Source organism: Oryx dammah, unplaced genomic scaffold, assembly GCF_014754425.2.
Source record: "Oryx dammah isolate SB20612 unplaced genomic scaffold, SCBI_Odam_1.1 HiC_scaffold_6, whole genome shotgun sequence".
In the NCBI taxonomy this organism is placed as follows: Eukaryota; Metazoa; Chordata; class Mammalia; order Artiodactyla; family Bovidae; genus Oryx; species Oryx dammah.
Window position 1 is genome coordinate 33,083,888 of NW_024070190.1, and position 22,551 is coordinate 33,106,438.

Genomic DNA, 22,551 nt, shown 5'->3' on the forward strand with positions numbered 1-22,551 from the left:
CGGTCCTCAGGAAATACCAGCTGCAGACCCGCGGGTAAGAAATTGTAGTTCTAATAAAGAAGTGAGGAACCTGAGACCTAGAAAAGTTAGGAGATTCACCCAGGATCACACAACAAAGGGAGGAGCCGAACCACAGCCAGAGAGCCCAGACCCGCAGACGCTCCATGCTGGGCTCTGTCCTTAGACAGGACACAAGTACACACCCACACAGACACACACAACCCCCTCAGCCTTCCTCCAGGAGACACACCACCCAAGCATCTCCAAGGAGACAGGGCCTTGACATAGACCCACTCTCCAAGCACCTGCACACCCCGCCACTCCAGTCCCCACTCACCCGGAGCACACCGACAAAGGCATCAAACTGGGCTTCCAGGGGGGCCCCGTGCTCTGGCAGGGGCAGACGGTGGTACCTGCCGGGTGACAGGGAACAGCCCATCCGGTAAGCCACACCCCTCATACCCCGGACATCCACCATTCCCAAGGGAGACAGAGGCATGGGGGACTCAGCCCAACATGCAGACGGTGAGACTGAGGCCGCGCCAGGAGAGCAGGTCCAGCGAGCACCCACGCCCAGCACACTGGGGCCTCCGCCCAGGCCTGGCCCCCAGTACCTGTAGGAGGGCTGCAGGAAGAGGGGCCTCTTAAACACCTCCTCGGTCACGTGCACGTCGTCCTCGCCCCGGATGGCCACGGCGTGGGGCTCCCCCCGCAGGTCCTCGGTGTTGTGGTACACATAGTACTTGTTCTCGCTCAGCTGGGCAAAGTCGTGGATCTAGATGGAGGCCAGGGGCCAGAGGGCCATGATGGACCTGGCTGGCTGAGCTCTGGAGGCACCTAAGCCACACGGAGGCCGTGGACAGGCTGCCCGCCCTCCAGCGAGAACTACAGCCAGAGGTGCCTTCTGTGCCCTGGCAGCGCTGGAGGGACCGGAGGGACCGCTGGCCCGAGGGCAGCCAGCTGTGCCTCGGCTGCTGGGTCCCACACCGCGGTCAGGCTCGGAGGGCTCTGCCCGGTGGGCAGCAGGAACTGGCCAAACCGCCAGACTGAAGGACAGGAGGAAGCTGGTCAGCTGGGAGCTGGAGGGGGCGAGGCCTGAGGAGGAGACGGGGAAACGACCACAGCCAGCGCGACCTCTGCTCCTGCCTGGGGATGTCTCAGAGGAGGGGGGACACCATGACCCCTATACACTATTAACACAGCTCTGTGGTGTGTGAACAGCCGTAGAGACCTGGACAAGTCCCCATGCTGTGAAGGAGGAGGCCAGAGGAACCTCAGAAACAGAGGCCCAGGGAGAGAAACGGCCCGGCCCAGGCCTCACGGCTCACAGAAGGCTGAACCTGGTCTTGGGACTTTCAGTCAAGTACTCTCTGCCCTCCACCAGACCCTTTTCTAAATAAGAATGCTGAGTTTGGAGGAGAAAACCAGGGTGGGGAAAGAGCAGAGGCAAACAGAGCTGAGAAGAGAAGTCTTTACCCTGGTGTCCCTGAGCTGGCCTTGCAGCAGCCACTGGCCCAAGTGGGACAGCTAAGTGGGCAAGCATGAGCGGGTGAGAGCAGAGCGGGCTGGGGCTCAGCTCAGGTGTCTGAGGCTACCAGAAGGGCAGCCTCCCACCCACACAGGTGGCCCTCACCTCCTTCCGGATGGCCAGCTCCAAGCGCTCCGCCGGGAGCCCGGGTCCAAGGCCCTGGAGGTTCTCATGAAGATTCTGCTTGTCTCGAGGCGTGTAGGGTACAAAGTCCTCAGCAGCTCGCAGAAACAGCACAGGTTCCTCCCGCACACAGAAGATGACACACTCCTGCCGGGCATCCAAGGAGGAAAGAGCCATCACCACTATCCGGCGTGGACACCCGCTCCACCGCCCCTTCCCCGGACCCCTCGAGGGCCCATCACCCCACTCTGGCCCTGCAACCTGAATCTTACCCCAAAAACAAAGCTCAGGCCAAATGCCACCAGCTCCTGACCCTCCCTCCTCTCTACAGCTTTCTTCCTTTATGGACTACAGGGTCCTTGCAGGTAGAATCATGTCCTGGTCATTTTCATGTCCCGACAAAGCCTAACATAGAGCCCTGAGTAAATCAAGTGCTGATAAACATCAGCTGAAGACACGAATGCCCACCACCACCATGCAATCACTCACTCACTGAGCACCATACAGACAGAGGGAGCTGGTAGGCAGGCTCCACCCTAGAGAACCTGCTGGGACGATGGAGTGGGATCCAGGCTCAGCTAACACCCCCTCGTCACTCTGGTTCACTAAAGCCTCTCCATCTTCACCCAGGTTAAATCAGACTGCCCACTACAAGCCTGCAATGACAGTGGACCCTCCACCTCTGTCCTGGAGACGCCACAGCAGGCGGAGAGAGGAGTCATGTAAAGCAGACACATGGAGTCCAGAGGTCTGGGTTTGGGTCTTGGGACACCACTCGGGGGCTGTGTTTCTTATCCTCTCTGGGCCTCAGTTTTCTCCTCTGTAAAATGGGACAATAGCTGCCCCACCCATGTAGGGTCAACATGAGGATATAAGTTTTAGCTGTAATCATCATCCTATGGGTGTATAGAGGGGCTTCTGACCTCGGGGCTCCCATGTCCATACAGGACAACGCAATAAACACTTGCCCAGAATTTCCCCGTCATGCTGAGCACAACGACCATTGACTTTCAAGGCCTGGCAGGGCCTGGCCCTGGTCACCAGTCACCACCTCCCCCATAATATGCCTAGGCCCCTCGAGAGCCTCTGCAGTTGCCCCTCCGGGAAACCCATTTCCCCAGATTTGGGGACTGGCCCCTGCCTGGGAAATGGCCATGCTTACCCGGTGTCCATCCTTCTGGAGTTTCTGGAGGACTTGCCTGAACCCCGAGAGGCTGGGCTGTCCCATGCCGAACACAGCGAGCCCGCCCCGCACCTGCCGGAAGTTGGGGGCCCCACGGCTCTGCAGGGTGCCCAGCATGTCCATCTTCTCAGTAACATCCCGCACCAGGAAGTAACGGCCCTGGCAGGGGAGAGCCACAGGGGTCACTCAGATGACGCAGGGACGTCTTCTACAGACAAGCCTCCACCCCAGGCCCCAGAGGATGGGGAGCAGGGAGATGGGGTGGGGAACACGGTCCTCAGGTTGGCTACAGACTCGTGGGCAAAGTGATGCCAGGAGGGGTGTCATATAGCGTGGGAAGAGAGAAGACAACTCTTCCTGAAGGAGAACCAAGAAGGCCTCAGGCCGGAGGCGGCATCTGAGCCAGGACTTGAGGAAGCAGGGCAGGGAGAAGCACTATAGGGACAGGGAACTGAGACCAGAGCTGCCAGCAGGGCGTGCCTACAGCCCCCAGGGCAGAAAACAAACATCTCTCACCCAGAGGCGAAGCTCAGGGAGAAGGGGTTCAAGTAGGGAATCACAGCTGCGGCACCAGCAACCAACTAGGAGAAAAGTGTGAGCCACTTCCCAGGGGCCTGCAGTTATGCATATGGGCACGTCTCTCCCTTCCCCAGCTGGGGACACAGACCACAGAGAACAGAGGGGTCAGGTGGGAGCAGGAGGAACCAGGAGATTCATTCCCGGGCAAAAAGAAACCATGAAGTCATCTCATTCACCCGTTCACCCACCTCCCATCCACCACGACCTCCCACCCAGACCCTCTTTCAACACACACAGTTTAATCCTCATGACAATCATTAATTCATTCACTGACTGTTTTTCAGCACCTGCCTACATGATTACCCAAGCTCTGTTCTAGGACCTGGGACTACAGCAGTCAACAAGACACATGAAAACTCATCTGCCCTTGGAGACTTTACTTTCCAGGGGATATTATAAGGATTAAAAAAAAAAAAAAATCTAGATAGATGTACATCTATGTTTACATCTCTATCTACGCACCAAAGAAGTCCTAAAACTTCAAAAGACAATGGGATGACGATTCCTAGCCTGAGAAGAGCAGTCTGGGGCCCCAAGTCCTTCAGGTCCCCATGTGTGTCTTCTTTGGTGCTCAGAGAGGGGGGTATGGCCAGGCAGGGGCCACATGGGGACAGAAGAGCAGGGTCCCCACAGGGCAGCAAGAACAGGCCCTAGGGTATCAGAGAGTGAGAGCAAGTGGGATCAGGGTCCCAGAGGACGGGGTGAGGCAGAGAAGGAGGCCATGGGGAAAGCAGGGGGATATTAGGGAGGGAGTCTGTGAGGAAGGAGGGCTGGAGAGGTGGGAGGCAGAAAGGGAGAGAGGGGCAGGCCTGACCTCACCTGCACCAGGTAGTGCTCGGGGGTGGCATCTGAGAGCCGGCCCAGGGTGTAATGGGCTTTGAGGAGCTCATCGTGGATCTGGAACTCCTCCTTGCAGTTGTACCTGCCAGGGGCAGGATGCAGATGGTGTCAGGCAAGCACAGTGACCAGGATACACTCCACCCTCACCAGGCCCACAGTAGGGCCACCCCATCCCACACATGCATTTATGACAGACGTTGCCTCAGTTCAGTAGCTCAGTCGTGTCTGAATCTTTGTGACCCCATGAATCGCAGCACGCCAGGCCTCTATGTCCATCACCATCTCCCGGAGTTCACTCAGACTCACGTCCATCGAGTCCGTGATGCCATCCAGCCATCTTATCCTCTGTCATCCCCCTTCTCCTCCTGCCCCCAATCCCTCCCAGCATCAGAGGCTTTTCCAATGAGTCAACTCTTCTCATGAGGTGGCCAAAGTACTGGAGTTTCAGCTTTAGCATCAGTCCTTCCAAAGAAATCCCAGGGTTGATCTCCTTCAGAATGGACTGGTTGGATCTCCTTGCAGTCCAAGGGACTCTCAAGAGTCTTCTACAAAACCACAGTTCAAAAGCATCAATTCTTCGGCACTCAGCTTTCTTCACAGTCCAACTCTTACATCCATACGTGACCACAGGAAAAACCATAGCCTTGACTACACGGACCTTAGTCGGCAAAGTAATGTCTCTGCTTTTCAATATGCTATCTAGGTTGATCATAGCTTTCCTTCCAAGGAGTAAGCGCCTTTTAATTTCATGGCTGCAGTCACCATCTGCAGTGATTTTGGAGCCCCCAAAAATAAAGTCTGACACTGTCTCTATTGTTTCCCCATCTATTTCCCATGAAGTGATGGGACCAGATGCCATGATCTTTGTTTTCTGAATGTTGAGCTTGAAGCCAACTTTTTCACTCTCCTCTTTCACTTTCATCAAGAGGCTTTTTACTTCCTCTTCACTTTCTGCCATAAGGGTGGTGTCATCTGCATATCTGAGGTTATTGATATTTCTCCCGGCAATCTCGATTCCAGCTTGTGCTTCTTCCAGCCCAGCGTTTCTCATGATGTACTCTGCATATAAGGTAAATAAGCAGGGTGACAATATACAGCCTTGACGTACTCCTTTTCGTATTTGGAACCAGTCTGTTGTTCCATGTCCAGTTCTAACTGTTGCTTCCTGACCTGCATACAGATTTCTCAAGAGGCGGGTCAGGTGGTCTGGTATTCCAATCTCTTGAAGAATTTTCCACAGTTTATTGTGATCCACACAGTCAAAGGCTTTGCCATAGTCAATAAAGCAGAAATAGATGTTTTTCTGGAACTCTCTTGCTTTTTCGATGTTCCAGTGGATGTTGGCAATTTGATCTCTGGTTCCTCTGCCTTTTCTAAAACCAGCTTCAACGTCAGGGAGTTCACGGTTCACATACTGCTGAAGCCTGGCTTGGAGAATTTTGAGCATTACTTTACTGGTGTGTGAGATGAGTGCAATTGTGTGGTAGTTTGAGCATTCTTTGGCATTGCCTTTCTTTGGGATTGGAATGAAAACTGACCTTTTCCAGTCCTGTGACCACTGCTGAGTTTTTCAAATTTGCTGGCATATTGAGTGCAGCACTGTCACAGCATCATCTTTCAGGATTTGAAATAGCTCCACTGGAATTCCATCACCTCCACTAGCTTTGTTCGTAGTGATGCTTTCTAAGGCCCACTTGACTTCACATTCCAGGATGTCTGGCTCTAGATGAGTGATCACACCATCGTGATTATCCGGATCATGAAGATCTTTTTTGTACAGTTCTTCTGTGTATTCTTACCACCTCTTCTTAATATCTTCTGCTTCTGTTAGGTCTATACCATTTCTGTCCTTTATCAAGCCCATCTTTGCATGAAATGTTCCCTTGGTATCTCTAATTTTCTTGAAGAGATCTCTAGTCTTTCCCATTCTATTCTTTTCCTCTATTTCTTTGCATTGATCGCTGAAGAAGGCTTTCTTATCTCTTCTTGCTATTCTTTGGAACTCTGCATTCAGATGCTTATATCTTTCCTTTTCTCCTTTGCTTTTGCCTTCTTTTCACAGCTATTTGTAAGGCCTCCCCAGACAGCCATTTTGCTTTTTTGCATTTCTTTTCCATGGGGATGGTCTTGATCCCTGTCTCCTGTACAATGTCACAAACCTCATTCCATAGTTCATCAGGCACTCTATCTATCAGATCTAGGCCCTTAAATCTATTTCTCACTGCCACTATATAATCGTAAGGGATTTGATTTAGGTCATATCTGAATGGTCTAGTGGTTTTCCCTACTTTCTTCAATTTCAGTCTGAATTTGGCAATAAGGAGTTCATGATCTGAGCCACAGTCAGCTCCTGGTCTTGTTTTTGTTGACTGTATAGAGCTTCTCCATTTTTGGCTGCAAAGAATATAATCAATCGGATTTCGGTGTTGACCATCTGATGATGTCCCTGTGTAGATTCTTCTCTTGTGTTGTGGGAAGAGGGTGTTTGCTATGACCACTGCATTTTCTTGGCAAAACTCTATTAGTCTTTACCCTGCTTCATTCCGCGTTCCAAGGCCATATTTGCCTGTTACCCCAGGTGTTTCTTGACTTCCTACTTTTGCATTCCAGTCCCCTATAATGAAAAGGACATCTTTTTTGGGTGTCAGTTCTAAAAGATCTTGTAGGTCTTCATAGAACCGTTCAACTTCAGCTTCTTCAGCATTACTGGCTGGGGCATAGACTTGGATTACGGTGATACTGAATTTAACCTATTGTCCCCCAGTATCCACTCTCCCCTTCTTCCTCAGCAATAGTTCCCTGAATCTGTGACTGGGCCATCCGGCTGAAGACTATACGTCCCAGCCTCCCTTGCACCTAGTGTGATCCTGTGATTCAGTTCTGCCCAGTGGGACGGGAGAAGTATGCAACTTCTGGGCCATTCCCTTAAAGGAAAGAAGACGTATTCCTTCTACTCTTCCTTCCTTCTCTCTGGCAAGCACCCAAAAGTGAAGGCAGGAGGTAGACGCTGATGATGGCAGGGCAACAAAAGGAGGAGCCTGGCCAATTATGGAGCAGTCATTCCAGCCTGGAATCCTCCTGGACTTTTGTGTAGAGAGAAGCTGCCACCTTGTTTAAAGCCTCCTTAAACAAGGCTTACTTTGGGCCCAGATGGTCCCTCCATCAGACTGTCTCTGAGAAAAGCCCCCACACTGACAATCCCACAGCCTAGTGCAGTGCTTCAGGACACAGGCCTTGGGGCCTGGGTATGACTTAGACTCCACCGCTTTGAAGTTCCTTGGTCTGCAGTCTCCAGTAATTCCCACCTCCTAAAGGCTGCTGTGAGAAGACAAAGCATCAAGGAAGTAAGTGCTTATTTAGCACAGTGCCTCAGGGACTCTCATCATCTAGTCATCTAATTACTATTACAAGCAAGAGTTCTACCTCCACCCAGGGCCCTTTCAAACAAAACACACAGATTTCTGAAGATGCTAAACCTGAGGGAGGGCTGTGCATTACAGACCCAAAACGCTTCTGTGCTATTATAACAATGAATCAGACACAGCCTCCCAGGGCTCATGATCTCAGGTCTGACATCTCCTTAGAAAAGGATAGGCAGGGTGATGGAATGAGTAGGGTGGGGAGCACTAGACAGGAGTCGTAAGACCTGGGGTCCCTTAGCCAGCTGTCTTCCTCTCACACATGACCCATGGCGGGCAAATCCTGCCTTCCCAAAACTCAGTTTCTATATCTAAGTCAGTTTTCATATCTGATCTTAAAAACCTATTGATTCGATCAGGAGTCAGAAAACCTTTTCTATTAAGGACCAGATAGTAAACACTTTAAAGGCTTCCCTGGTAGCTCAGAGGTTAAAGTGTCTGCCTCCAATGCAGGAGGTTCGATCCCTGGGTCGGGAAGACCCCCTGGAGGAGGAAATGGCAGCCCACTCCAGTATTCTTGCCTGGAGAATCCCATGGACGGAGGAGCCTGGTGGGCTACAGTCCACGGGGTCGCAAAGAGTCAGACACGACTAAGCGACTTCACTTAACTCACTTAGGCTTTGTGGGCCCCACAGTCTGCTACAAATACTCACCTCTACCACTGCAGCCTTAAGCATCCTTTGATGATATGCAAATGAGTGGGCATGGCTGTGTCCCAACTAAGACTTATTTACCAAAATAAGCAGTGACCTGATTTGGCCTGAAGGATATAGTTTGCCAGCCCCGGTTTTGGATGATCTTCTAAGGTCCCTTCTGCCACAACAAGCCACAACGCAAGGATCACTAGGTCACAGCTGGCTCTAGGAGGCACGCACAATACCACTGAAGTGGGTTTTTACAGCAGGCCAGCAGGCCATGCTTAAATTTTTTGAATGTCATCCCCACATATCCTGATAAGGAAACTAAGCCTTTATTAGAAGGAAAAGGATTTGCCCAAGGTCACAGAGCAGGGGAGAGGCAGAGCTGGGCCCAGATTTGCAACACTGTGCTCAAGACCCAAACCAAGTTCTGTCCTGTGCTAGTCAAAAGACTACATATCAATTCCCTTTTATTTAACATCTCCTTCCTCCCCTTATCATAAGCAAAGTAATGTATTATGATTACAGCTTTCCTGTCAGGCCCCAAAGCCAGCAGGCTGGATTTATCACTCCTTCAGTTTTCCTTACACAGAAAGCCCCATCTGCCAGGCCTCCAACAAACGTCACTCCATGGAACACATCCAGTTCTTAGCTAATCATGTCTACCTTCCTCCATCCTGGAGGGGTCCAAAAGCAGGGAGCCCAGTGGGTGGATGCGGGGAAAAACAAGGCTCCCCAGCTCACGAGGAAACAGAGCCAGTGTGCCCCTGGCTCCCTGGCCTCAGGCTCTCGGCACCCGCTCCTTCCCCTGTCCCACGGGACACATGCAGGGTATCCAGGTCTCTCAAAGGACGGGGCCAGAACAAACACGCAGCAGTCTCCGGAAAAGTCCCTGAAGGGCCTAGTTAGGAAAGCTGACCAACAGCTTCCAGCTTTCTCAGCCCAAGGCCCTGTAACAGCCTGGTGTCAACCTCAGTTTTGAACCATAATTAAATATTGTGGGGAGAAAAAAATCTAAATTTTATGTATCTAAGTAAAGCAATGGAACTGAACTGTACTGAAGTACATAAACTTCCTTTTAAAAAGTTCAGCAAAAAATTACTCTCAAAGGAGTGTCCCAACCTCCCCCCGGCCAGCCACTCCTCCCTTTCCTACACTCCTTGGCAACCATGACATAATAAGTAATACGAGCTAGTCAGTTCAGTTCAGTCGCTCAGTCGTGTCCGACCCTTTGCGACCCCTTGAACCGCAGCATGCCAGGCCTCCCTGTTCATCACCAACTCCCGGAGTTCACTCAAACTCATGTCCATCGAGTTGGTGATGCCATCTAGCCATTTCATCCTCTGTCGTCCCCTTCTCCTCCTGCCCCCAATCCCTCCCAGCATCAGAGTCTTTTCCAATGAATCAATTGTTCGCATGAGGTAGCCAAAGTATTGGAGTTTCAGCTTTAGCATCAGTCCTTCCAATGAACACCAGGGATGATCTCCTTTAGAATGGACTGGTTGGATCTCCTTGCAGTCCAAGGGACTCTCAAGAGTCTTCTCCAACACCACAGTTCAAAAGCATCAATTCTTCGGCGCTCAGCCTTCTTCACAGTCCAACTCTTACATCCATACATGACCACTGGAAAAACCATAGCCTTGACTAGACGGACCTTTGTTGGCAAAGTAATGTCTCTACTTTTCAATATGCTATCTAGTTATTCCAAGGAGTAAGCGCCTTTTAATTTCATGGCTGCAGTCACCATCTGCAGTGATTTTGGAGCCCCCAAAAATAAGCTGACACTGTTTCCACTGTTTCCCCATCTATTTCCCATGAAGTGATGGGACCAGATGCCATGATCTTCATTTTCTGAATGTTGAGCTTGAAGCCAACTTTTTCACTCTCCTCTTTCACTTTCATCAAGAGGCTTTTTACTTCCTCTTCACTTTCTGCCATAAGGGTGGTGTCATCTGCATATCTGAGGTTATTGATATTTCTCCCGGCAATCTCGATTCCAGCTTGTGCTTCTTCCAGCCCAGCGTTTCTCATGATGTACTCTGCATATAAGGTAAATAAGCAGGGTGACAATATACAGCCTTGACATACTCCTTTTCGTGTTTGGAACCAGTCTGTTGTTCCATGTCCAATTCTAACTGTTGCTTCCTAACCTGCATATAGGTTTCTCAAGAGGCAGGTCAGGTGGTCTGGTATTCCAATCTCTTGAAGAATTTTCCACAGTTTATTGTGATCCACACAGTCAAAGGCTTTGCCATAGTCAATAAAGCAGAAATAGATGTTTTTCTGGAACTCTCTTGCTTTTTCGATGTTCCAGTGGATGTTTGCAATTTGATCTCTGGTTCCTCTGCCTTTTCTAAAACCAGCTTGAACATCTGGAAGTTAATGGTTCATGTATTGCTGAAGCCTGGCTTGGAGAATTTTGAGCATTACTTTACTAGCATGTGAGATGAGTGCAATTGTGTGGTAGTTTGAGCATTCTTTGGCATTGCCTTTCTTTGGGATTGGAATGAAAACTGACCTTTTCCAGTCCTGTGGCCACTGCTGAGTTTTCCAAATTTGCTGGCATATTGAGTGCAGCACTTTCACAGCATCATCTTTCAGGATTTGAAACAGTTCTGCTGGAATTTCATCACCTCCACTAGCTTTGTTCATAATGATGCTTTCTAAGGCCCACTTGACTTCACATTCCAGGATGTCTGGCTCTAGATGAGTGATCACACCATCGTGATTATCAGGGTCATGAAGATCTTTTTTGTACAGTTCTTCTGTGTATTCTCGCCACCTCTTCTTAATATCTTCTGTTTCTGTTAGGTCCATACCATTTCTGTCCTTTATCGAGCCCATCTTTGCATGAAATGTTCCCTTGGTATCTCTAATTTTCTTGAAGAGATCTCTAGTCTTTCCCATTCTGTTGTTTTCCTCTATTTCTTTGCACTGATCACTGAGGAAAGCTTTTTTTTTTTTTTAATTTATTTTTTATTTTACTTTACAATTCTGTATTGGTTTTGCCATACATTGACATGAATCCACCACGGGTGTACATGCGTTCCCAAACATGAACCCCCCTCCTACCCCCCTCCCCACAACATCTCTCTGGGTCATCCCCGTGTACCAGCCCCAAGCGTGCCGTATCCTGTGTCGGACATAGACTGGCAATTCGATTCTTTTTTTTTTTTTTTTTGGATGTCTGATCTGATTTATTTGTTACTCTCAGAACATCTCATTTTTGACTGGACTCAGACTTAGAAGTAGAAGCTCTCAGAGAGGACAGCCTCCGTCTCTTGGCGATCTGTTCCTGCCGTTTTTCTTTGGCCTCCTTCATTCTCTTGGCCAAAAGTTTAGCATATTCTGCAGCCTCTTCTTTATTTTTCTTAGTACGCTGTTTCTTCAGAGCAATACGCCGGCGTTTGTGTTGCAGAACTCGTGGAGTCACGAGACGCTGAATCTTGGGTGCTTTAGTCCTAGGTTTCTTACTGTCTTTGTTTAGGGGCTTTCGCACAACATATTGGCGGACATCATCTTCTTTAGAGAGAATGAAAAGTTTGCAGATTCTGCTAGCTCTTTTGGGACCCAGGCGACGAGGCACTGTAGTATCAGTGAGTCCAGGAATATCTTTCTCCCCTTTTTTCACAATGACCAAATTGAGAACACCCAGATTGGCATCCACAATGCAACCCCGTACAGATTTGCGCTTTCTCTCTCCAGTCCTCCTTGGTCTGTAACAGGAATGCCCCTTACTTAGAAGCAGGCGAACTCGGCCATGGGTCAAGACACCTTGCTTCATAGGGAAACCCTGTTTATCGTTCCCGCCACTGATTTGGACCACATAACCCTTCCATTCTTCACCCAGAGCGTCAGCAGCAACTTCTGTGGCCATACGCTTCTCGTAGAAGGTACGAAGTTTTCGTTCATCATCCACTTCAATGAGCTTCTGGCAGCCAGTGGCCGGGAAAGAGATGTTCAGCTTCATTCTGAAGCGGCCGACAGCCTCCGAGGAGCCACGAAAAAGAGGGCAATTTGATTCTTACATGATATTATACATGTTTCAATGCCATTCTCCCAAATCATCACACCCTCTCCCTCTCCCTCAGAGTCCAAAAGTCTGCTATACACATCTGTGTCTTTTTTGCTGTCCTGCATACAGGGTCATCATTGCCATCTTTCTAAATTCCATATATATGTGTTAGTATCCTGTATTGGTGTTTTTCTTTCTGGCTTACTTCACTCTGTATAATCGGCTCCAGTTTCATCCATCTCATCAGAACTGATTCAAATGTATTCTTTTTAACGACTGAGTAATACTCCACTGTGTATATGTACCACTGCTTTCTTACCCATTCATCTGCTGATGGACATTTAGGTTGTTTCCATGTCCTGGCTATTATAAACAGTGCTGCGATGAACATTGAAAAATATGGAACGCCTCATGAATTTGCGTGTCATCCTTGCGCAGGGGCCATGCTAATCTTCTCTGTATCGTTCCAATTTTAGTATATGTGCTGCCAAAGCGAGCACTGAGGAAAGCTTTCTTATCTCTCCTTGCTATTCTTTGGAACTCTGCATTCAGATGCTTATATCATTCCTTTTCTCCTTTGCTTTTTGCCTCTCTTCTTTTTACAGCTATTTGTAAGGCCTCCCCAGACAGCCATTTTGCTTTTTTGCATTTCTTTTCCATGGGGATGGTCTTGATCCCTGTCTCCTGTACAATGTCACAAACCTCATTCCATAGTTCATCAGGCACTCTATCTATCAGATCTAGGCCCTTAAATCTATTTCTCACTTCCACTGTATAATCGTAAGGGATTTGATTTAGGTCATTTCTGAATGGTCTAGTGGTTTTCCCTACTTTCTTCAATTTCAGTCTGAATTTGGCAATAAGGAGCTCATGATCTGAGCCACAGTCAGCTCCCGGTCTTGTTTTTGCTGACTGTATAGAGCGTCTCCATCTTTGGCTGCAAAGAATATAATCAGTCTGATTTTGGTGTCGACCATCTGGTGATGTCCATGTGTAGAGACTTCTCTTGTATTGTTGGAAGAGGGTGTTTGCTAAGAGAACCCCAAAAGACAGCAGCTCTGCCACCCACTTGCTGTGTGACTCCAGACACACTGCTTAACCTCTCTGGGCCTCAGTGTCTTCCTCAGTGGAAGCAGACTGGAGACGTTAAGTGCTGTATGCCACCACCCCTCCAGGCAGCTCCCCCCAGCCATGCCTTCTGGGGACAGGGTCATACTTGTCCTGCCACTCACGTGATCACGACGGGGGCCACCTTGTTGGGGATGATGGACTTGGCTTTACTGTTGTGCAAGCCCGGGGTCTGGAAGGAGTGGACGCTGAGTGAGTGCCGACCATCCATCGATCCACCGTCCTGGAGGCCCTCAAAGGGGGCGCTTGCCGAGACCGTCTGCTGGGCCGTGCTGGCTGTTGTACCCATAGCCTGTTGGCAGCCTCAGGACCCAAGACCTGTGGGATAAGAGGAGGTGCAATCAAGGAGGGATAGGAAAAGCCACAGCAGGAAGGGACCCAGCCCACCCCTCACCTCTGCCCTGTGAACAAAGTCTGAGGCCCAGAGAGGGCCTACTCGGCCTGCAGCTGTCACTCAGCAAAGCACATGTTGGCTGAGGCCTACCATTGTGTCTGGCCCTCTGCTACTGCTTTGGGGAGAGTTATGGACATGGACAGATAACAGATACAGCCCTGACCCTTACAGTTTACCCCTCCCTAGTGAACATAAGACAGAAAAGAGCTAACCATCCCCACCAGGTCAGAACCCAAGGCTCCAAGTACCTGGGTCAGGCCACATGGAGACCACGCCTTCCAGATCGGGAGAAAGGGAAGGCTGTCACCAGAGGGAGAACCAGAGGCAGAGGGAAGTCTGGAGATGGCTTCGAAGGGTTTGGATGGGAACAGAACATAGCTGTGAATGTCACAAAAGAGGCCAGGGAAATCCAGACGGGGTGAGTTCTCAGCAGATCAAGGCCCCTGAACTCAACATCAACAACCTCAACATCAACAACGTCTACATCACCAACAACATCTCAACAGCCAAAGCTTTTGCCCGACATCCGGCATGCCGGGTATCCTTGTGGTCTCACAATTCCCACTGCAGGGCTCTCTCCTAGGGAAGTAGTGAAGGATGTGAGCAAAGAGTGGGCTACAAGGGTGTTCTGCTGATCCCAGTGTTATCTATAGTAACAAAACACTGGAAACGGCCTGCAACAGGGGATTTGTTGAATAAATTATGGGGCATCTCTAAGGTGGAATGTTAAACAGCCTTAAAAATATATTGACTGATGTGGAAAGAAAGCTAGGCAACCAGAAGGGAAGAGGAACAGCCTGCAAAGCAAGCACAGGATATAGCCATTTTAATACGTGAGCACAAATCAGGAGAAAAGTCTGGGAGGGAGCATACCAAGACGGTAACCTAAGTCATCACCTGGTGATGAGATTACAGACAGTTTTTGCTTTCTCCTTTTTCCTTATCTGCATTTTCTGAACACTGGGTAATAAAACCTACTTAAAACAGAAGAATGGCTGCAGAAGCAGGCTAGGAGAGCCACTAACAGCTGGCAGAGCGTGTGGGGAAGACTGGCTCAGGGGTCCGAGAACCAGGGCTGCTGGGAAGGGAAGGGGCTGGGAATTCCACACAGACTCAAGAAGAGGGTGACAGACATGGGAGACAGGCTCACAGAACTTTCTCAGAGCCCAGTGGCAGCTGGTCCCCACGGGACTGATGGCCCAGGATCAGGAAGGGGAGGGAGTTCCCTGCCTGCTGGTTCCCACTCCCACCTGCACCCTGAGAGCGTTAGTCGCTCAGCTGGGTCCAACTCTTTGTAACCCCATGGACTGTAGCCTGCCAGGCTCCTCTGTCCATGGGATTCTCCAGGCAAGAATACTGGAGTGGGTAGCCATCGCCTTCTCCAGGGGATCTTCTCAACCTAGAGATTGAGCCTGGGTCTTCTGCATTGACAGACAAATTCTTTACCATCTGAGCCACTAGGGAAGCCCTCCATTCTGAAAGCACAGGGACAACAGTCTTTAGAACCTGATGACTCCCCTCTGCTCCCTCCCCAAGATGCCCTAATCTGGTCATGAGCTGCTCCTCACCATCCACACACTCCCAGCCCTGCCCTCTCATAAGCAGCAGCAGCACTTCAGGAAGTGGATGGTGGGGTCAGGAGTCAGCACGAAGCCCGGGAAGCAGGTCACTCTGAAGGCTGAGCTCACCACACCCTCATTCCCCCAGGGGTCAGAGTTCCTGGTCCCAAGGCAGTGCTCCCCAAGCCTTCCAGGGTGGTGCCCTCAGGCTCCTCCTTCCCAGAGTCACCCAGACAGAATAACTGTTCATTCCGTCCCCCCTCAGCACCCCAACCACTGCCTCTCCTTCCCCAGTCTGGAAAGGGTCCCCTCTCTCTCCAGTCCAGCCTTGTCATCCTTGACAACTCCCAGCAGGCGTGTGACAGGTCTGCTAACACGCACACCTTGTGTTTATAAGAGCCTCATCACAGCTCTCCACACCCGGGCCAATCTCTCTCTCTTTTTTCTGTCTTTTCTTCTTTTTCTTGGTAGAAGGTAGAAGGACTAAACCTTTATTTCCAAACAGAAACTCAGGCACTCAGAGAAGGTGAAGGGCTCCACAGTGGATCTCCTGCTGACTGTCAGCAGAGCCAGAACCTTCTCTCCATGGCTCCTCAACGTTCCCCAGACCCCTCTCAGCAGCCTGGGCCAAGGAGGCCTCGGGCAGGGTGGTGGGGGTGAGAGCAGGAACAGCCGCCTCCAAGAACGGGCTCGGTGGCTGTCCCAAAGGAGGGAGTGACGGACGGGCCGTGGGAAAGACCTGGAGGAGGCAACAGCTGGCTTCAGCTGCCAGGCCAAAGCCGAGCCCTGCTCCCACGGGGTGAGGCTGGGCCTGACACCTCTACCTCGCCGCCCCCACAGCTCCAGCTCTAGTCTCTCACAGGCTTCAGAGGCGATGACAGGCCCCAGCCGGTCCCTAAAAGGACAGCCCAGAGACAGCACAGATGTGCACAGCTGTAGGCTGTAGAAGTGGGGGAAGGACCACAGCCTCTGAAAGTTGACCTGTCTCCGAAACGTCTACAGGAGGGGGAAACCCCAGGCTTCCCAAGTTTCTCACTCTGCAACTCTCCCCCAAAATCTCTTTCAACTCGATCTAGAGTGAGCCTCACCAGTCCAGGGCCCTTCATCCTGCAGGCCCCATGCGCTGGGGCCTTCAGCAACTTACTTTTCCCCTCTGGGCCTCAGTGTCCCCATCACAAAGTGACAGTGAAGGATGAGATAGTCTAAAGGCCACTTCCACATGGGTCTGGCTCCTAAGATTGGCAGTCCTAGAGGTGATACCACTGCTATCCACGGTCAGGGTCAGGGGCCAGCAAGGGCAGATGTGGGAGAGGTCCCTACTGCTCAGTCCTCTGCTAGATGGAGAATCAGGGGTAGACTAGGATGAGACAAGAGAGTAAGATAGGAGGGTCTATGAGCCCGGATGGTTTGCAAACATTTATGCCTTATTTTCCTAACTTCTGACTAAAAGCAAGCATTTCCTTCAATCACGAGTGAAGGCTGCCCCTGTCGGAGCCCAGGACACGGTCACCATTGAGCTCAGAGAGATTTTCGCATCACACAGTGGCTCTGCAGGTATCTGGAAAAGTGGTTTACACTCATCACTCCCTTCATACCACCACATAACGATCAGACCCGGGACCACTCTGGTCTCAGTTTCTCCATCTCTAATTCAAACCACCACCTCCCTTCTATCCTTTGTCCTGGACATGATACAGAAACCATGATCTCCATCTTGTCAAACCCTGTGAGCTTGGAAAAGATGAATGATGGCTATTCCAAAGCAGAGTCTGGCTCTTGCAACTGAAGCAGAAAGCTGGACATCTGCTCCTGCCGCATTCCTTTCTTTGCCTTTCCTGCCCACCAGACCCTCTTGCAACATCCCAAGTCCTGCCTTAAGGAATGCTGTGACCACAGGAACCTCCACAAATGGCCATCGCCAAAGCCACCAAGGGCAGATTCAGAGTAGCTATATCCCTGGAGCCAACTAGTCCAACCTTCCCTTTCTACAGATGAGGAAACTGAGGTCCAGAGAGGAAAAGTGGTGAGCTCCAAGTCATAAGGAAAGAAGGGGGACCCAAGGCTCCTAGCTCCCATCCCAAGTCCCCTGGCTGGGCGTGCTGACTCCAGCCTGAGGCAAAGGGGAGCCTTTGTTGTGAGCACAGGGAGATTGTACTGGGCAGACAATATACTGCTGGCCAAGTCAGGGGTTGTTGGTAACTATGTGATTCCCAAGCCTATCTGGGATGAACAGAAAGGGGAGGGCTTAACAGGTACCTGAGATAGCCAGTGATCTTGAGTACTGACCCAGGGGCATGCCAGGAGGACCAATGGGTGGACCTCTGACAGCAAAGCACCTAACATATCTCATTTATTCCCAACCCAATAGGAAGAGCCGACTCATTGGAAAAGACCCCGATGCTGGGAAAGATTAAAAGCAGGAGAAGAAGGGGATGACAGAGAATGAGACAACTGGATGTTTGAGCAAAGTCCAGGAGACAGTGAAGGACAGGGAAGCCTGACATGCTGCAGTCCATGGAGTCGCAAAGAGTCAGACATGACTCAGCGAATGAACAATAGCAGCAACAAAAAAGAGGTGCCAACTCTTGCAACTCAGCATTAAGTTAACAAACTATCCAATTTAAAATGGCAAAGGATTTGAAGGTACATACGGATGCCAAATAAGCATATATAAGTTGTTCAGCATCTTACATCATTAGCAAAATGCACTAGAATGACAAATTTGAAAAGACCAACAATATCAAGTGTTAGTAAAGCTGGGGAAGAGCTGGAGACACGGTGCTTACGCATAACGTCGCATAGCCACTTTGGAAGACAGCTTTGTAGTTTCTTACAAATTTAAACACACACTTACCACGTAACTCAGCACTTTCACTCTCAGGTAGCTAACTACCCAAGAGAAATGAAGCCATGCCACCATTATTCATTACAGCCCCAACAGAAATCAACCCAAAAGTCCATCAACTGGTGAACAGATGAAAAAAACGTGCACTTCTATAGAATGAAAGTGCTGTTTAGTCGCTCAGTTGTGTGTGACACTTTTGCAACCCCATAGACCATAGCCCACTGGGCTCCTCTGTCCACAGGATTTCCCAGTCAGGAATACTGGAGTGGGGTGCCATTTCCTTCTCCAGGGGATCTTCTCAACCCATGGGCTGAACCCACGTCTCCTGCATTGGCAGGCAGATTCTTTACCCCTGAGCCACCAGGGAAGCCCACAATGGAATACTACGCAGCGATTTTAAAAAAGGAAAAAGTAACTGATATACACATGACATGGGATGAACCTTGAAAACATCATACTAAGAGAAACACCAAGCCTCAGAGACTTCAAACTATATAGTCCCATTTGTATGACATCAAGCAAAGGTAAAACCCTATGGGCAGAAAGCAGATGGATGGTTGTCAGGGACAGGGGAGTCCAATACACAGGGGCTTGAGGGCACCTTTGGGAGATGGAATTGCTCCATATATTGAATGGGTTGTTTACATAACTACATACATTAGGCAATGCTGAACTGTACACTTAACATGTGTAAATTCTGTTGTATGAAGTTTACCTAAATAAATCTGTTAAAAACAAGAGGAGCTCGCTCCTTCCCATCACCTCTTCCTCCTTAACTCCAGAACTCACCCACTGTGAAACCTCAAAGCTATCTCTCTGGACCTTAGTTGCCATGTCTGTGAAATGGGGACAGTAGTAGTACCTCCACTGTGGGGCTGCCATGAAGGGTAAACAATAGAGTTGATTCCTGAACAAAACGAAGGTTAGAGACGTTGACCCTCTGTGCAATCTAAGGTATGTACTGAGTATATGGATCCAACCAACCACAGACTGCACAGCAGGTATCTATGAAAAAAACTCACATAAGTGAACCCACGCAGTTCAAACCTTTGGGGTTGAAGGGTCCACCATGTAATTAGACAAGCCTGGAGAACAGGGCCTGGTCAGTGAGTACTCCATAAAAATCAGCTGCTAGCATGCATGTCAGACGAACACCCATCAATCAGACTCTGGAGCTGCGCTGTGCAATACAGTAACTGCCAACTGGGATGCACGGCAAGTGTAAAATAAACACTGGGTTCAAAGACTTAATACCAAAAAAGTGAAGCATCTCATTAACAATTTAGTATTGTTGATTATATGTTTAGTTCAGTTGATTATATGTCAAAATTATAGTATTTTGATATTATTGGGGTTAAATAACATATGTTATTGAAAGATGATGCTGTGAAAGTGCTGCACTCAATATGCCAGCAAATTTGGAAAACTCAGCAGTGGCCACAGGACTGGAAAAGGTCAGTTTTCATTCCAATCCCAAAGAAAGGCAATGCCAAAGAATGCTCAAACTACCACACAATTGCACTCATCTCACACGCCAGTAAAGTAATGCTCAAAATTCTCCAAGCCAGGCTTCAGCAATACGTGAACTGTGAACTTCCTGATGTTCAAGCTGGTTTTAGAAAAGGCAGAGGAACCAGAGATCAAATTGCCAATATCCACTGGATCATCAAAAAAGCAAAAGAATTCCAGAAAAACATCTATTTCTACTTTACTGACTGTGCCAAAGCCTTTGACTGTGTGGATCACAATAAACTGTGGAAAATTCTTCAAGAGATTGGAATACCAGACCACCTGACCTGCCTCTTGAGAAACCTATATGCAGGTTAGGAAGCAACAGTTAGAACTGGACATGGAACAACAGACTGGTTCCAAATACGAAAAGGAGTACGTCAAGGCTGTACATTGTCACCCTGCTTATTTACCTTATATGCAGAGTACATCATGAGAAACTCTGGGCTGGAAGGAGCACAAGCTGGAATCAAGATTGCCGGGAGAATCAATAACCTCAGATATGCAGATGACACCACCCTTATGGCAGAAAGTGAAGAGGAACTAAACAGCCTCTTGATGAAAGTAAAAGAAGAGAGTGAAAAAGTTGGCTTCAAGCTCAACATTCAGAAAACAAAGATCATGGCATCTGGTCCCATCACTTCATGGGAAATAGATGGGGAAACAGTGGAAACAGTGTCAGACTTTATTTTGGGGGGCTCCAAAATCACTACAGATGGTGACTGCACCCATGAAATTAAAAGACGCTTACTCCTTGGAAGGAAAGTTATGACCAACGTAGATAGCATATTAAAAAGCAGAGACATTATTTTGCCAACAAAGGTCCGACTAGTCAAGGGTATGGTTTTTCCAGTGTTCACGTATGGATGTGAGAGTTGGACTGTGAAGAAAGCTGAGCACTGAAGAATTGATGCTTTTGAACAGTGGTGTTGGAGAAGACTCTTGAGAGTCCCTTGGACTGCAAGGAGATCCAACCAGTCCATTCTAAAGGAGATCAGTCCTGGGTGTTCATTGGAAGGACTGATACTGAAGCTGAAACTCCAATACTCGGCCACGTCATGCAAAGAGTTGACTCATTGGAAAAGACCCTGATGCTGGGAGGGATTGGGGGCAGGAGGAGAAGGGGACAACAGAGGATGAGATGGTTGGATGGTATAACCAATTCAATGGACATGAGTTTGAGCAAGCTCCAGGAGAAGGTAAAGGACAGGGAAGCCTGGTGTGCTGCAGTCCATGGGGTCACAGAGAGTCGGACACGACTGAGCGACTGAACTGAACATATGTTACTAAAATTAAGTTCATCTATTTAGTTTTACCTTTTTATGCGGCTATTTGAAATGACATGTGGGATTTCCCTGGTAGTCCAATGGTCACAACTCCGTGCTTTCACTGAATGGGGCATGGGTTTGATCCCTGGTCAGGGAACTAAGATCCCTATATGCTGCATGGCACAGTCAAAAACTTAGTCAGTTTTTTAAAAATGACAAATATGATGAAACTATCACAACATTATAAACCATTAATTGAAAAAACATGTGGCTCACTTTATATAGGTATCCCCCATCTTTTTGAAAGTTCGCTTTATGCCACTTTGCTCTTCCAAAAGACCTACATTAATAACTGTTTTCACTAACCAAAAGAAATCCAAAGAGGATTTTGCTTTTACCAAAAAAAAAGTGGAAGATAAAAATAGCATTGAGCATTTGTCTTGCAGGAGACATGACAGAGGCCGTGCACCCCATGTGGGAAGAGCGGCCCCGCCAAAATCCTTCCCAGAGCCACTCTCCGCATCTCAGCATCAAGCCCCGGAGCTCCGAACCACAGGGTGAGCATCTGTGCTTTACATGCATTCACTTTGTGCGTCCATCAGCAAGAGGTGTCCTAAGGTAATTCTGTCTCCGCTTAACGTCATTTCAGCTAACAAAACCTCCATAGAACACTCTACTTTCGGATAGCAGGGAAACCCATATTTCTGTTGGACGGTGCTGCTGAGTCTCAAGTCCTCCATGGTCCCTGAAGGTCCCCCTCGGTCAGCTCAGATTCCTCAGAGTTGAGCCCAGTGACTGTGGCAGGTATGAACTTATAACCTTCTGTGTGGGGCATGAGAAAACCCCAGGAAGGCAGTGCTAGCAAATCCCTTCAACAGAAAAGTGAGAACTCCCCAATATCCTCACGCCTAGTTGGAGAAACAGTCATTTCAACTCAGTGTGATGGCTCAGATGGTAAAGAATCTGCTTGCAAGGTGGGAGACCTGGGTTTGATCCCTGGGTTAGGAAGATCCCCTGGAGGAGGGCATGGCAACCCACTCCAGTATTCTTGCCTGGAGAATCCCATGGACAGAGGAGCCTTGCAGGCTACAGTCCTTGGGGTCGCAAAAAGTCGGACACAACTGAACGACTAAGCACAGACACAGACAGAAAACTTAACGTGAAAGGCGGACCCTGGGGCCGAAATTCCCATCCCTACCGTGTACTAGTCACGTGGCACGTGGCTTAACTTCTCTGAGACTCAGTTTCCCCAACTATAAACTCTATAACCTCAACTATAACTCTGCCTCCCTAACTGGATCATCTGGGGATGAAGTAAGTGAATGTGTTTAAGGTGACACCTACCCAGCTCAACACACAGCAAGGACACAGCTCACAAGTTGCTGTTCACATCACCCCAGATCCCAGGCTTCCTGTACTCTCTCCCTACCTTCTCCATATCCCCTCCCTGTAACCACAGACTGGTACCAGATCTAACCCTCCCTGGCCAGGACCAGGGCCACATCTAGACACTGCCTATCAAA

The 22,551-nt window shown here is 49.2% G+C and overlaps 2 protein-coding genes and 1 non-coding gene across 6 annotated transcripts in view; all 3 read right to left on the reverse strand.

Annotated features, from left to right (window-relative positions):
- The window catches only part of PALD1 (phosphatase domain containing paladin 1), a 92,198-nt gene that overhangs the window by 32,994 nt on the left and 36,653 nt on the right, over nucleotides 1-22,551 (reverse strand). For 3 of the 4 annotated variants that reach the window (XM_040242553.1, XM_040242551.1, XM_040242552.1), the window contains 6 exons: nucleotides 13,558-13,771; nucleotides 4,233-4,335; nucleotides 2,814-2,993; nucleotides 1,634-1,798; nucleotides 615-775; nucleotides 338-413 (listed from right to left, as the gene is read on the reverse strand). In XM_040242553.1, the coding sequence (XP_040098487.1) occupies nucleotides 338-413; nucleotides 615-775; nucleotides 1,634-1,798; nucleotides 2,814-2,993; nucleotides 4,233-4,335; nucleotides 13,558-13,742 (870 nt within the window). In that variant the 5' untranslated portion in view covers nucleotides 13,743-13,771. Of the gene's footprint in view, nucleotides 1-337; nucleotides 414-614; nucleotides 776-1,633; nucleotides 1,799-2,331; nucleotides 2,461-2,813; nucleotides 2,994-4,232; nucleotides 4,336-13,557; nucleotides 13,772-22,551 lie in introns of those variants that run through there. The other variant, XM_040242554.1, reaches the window with a different exon arrangement.
- LOC120865339 (40S ribosomal protein S6-like) lies at nucleotides 11,495-12,317 on the reverse strand. The gene has a single exon (XM_040242555.1). It carries the CDS (start codon nucleotides 12,278-12,280, stop codon nucleotides 11,531-11,533), a length of 750 nt encoding a protein of 249 aa, XP_040098489.1. The 5' UTR covers nucleotides 12,281-12,317; the 3' UTR covers nucleotides 11,495-11,530.
- On the reverse strand, nucleotides 12,719-12,825 carry LOC120865518. The gene has a single exon (XR_005721426.1). It is a non-coding gene; the product is annotated as a U6 spliceosomal RNA (small nuclear RNA).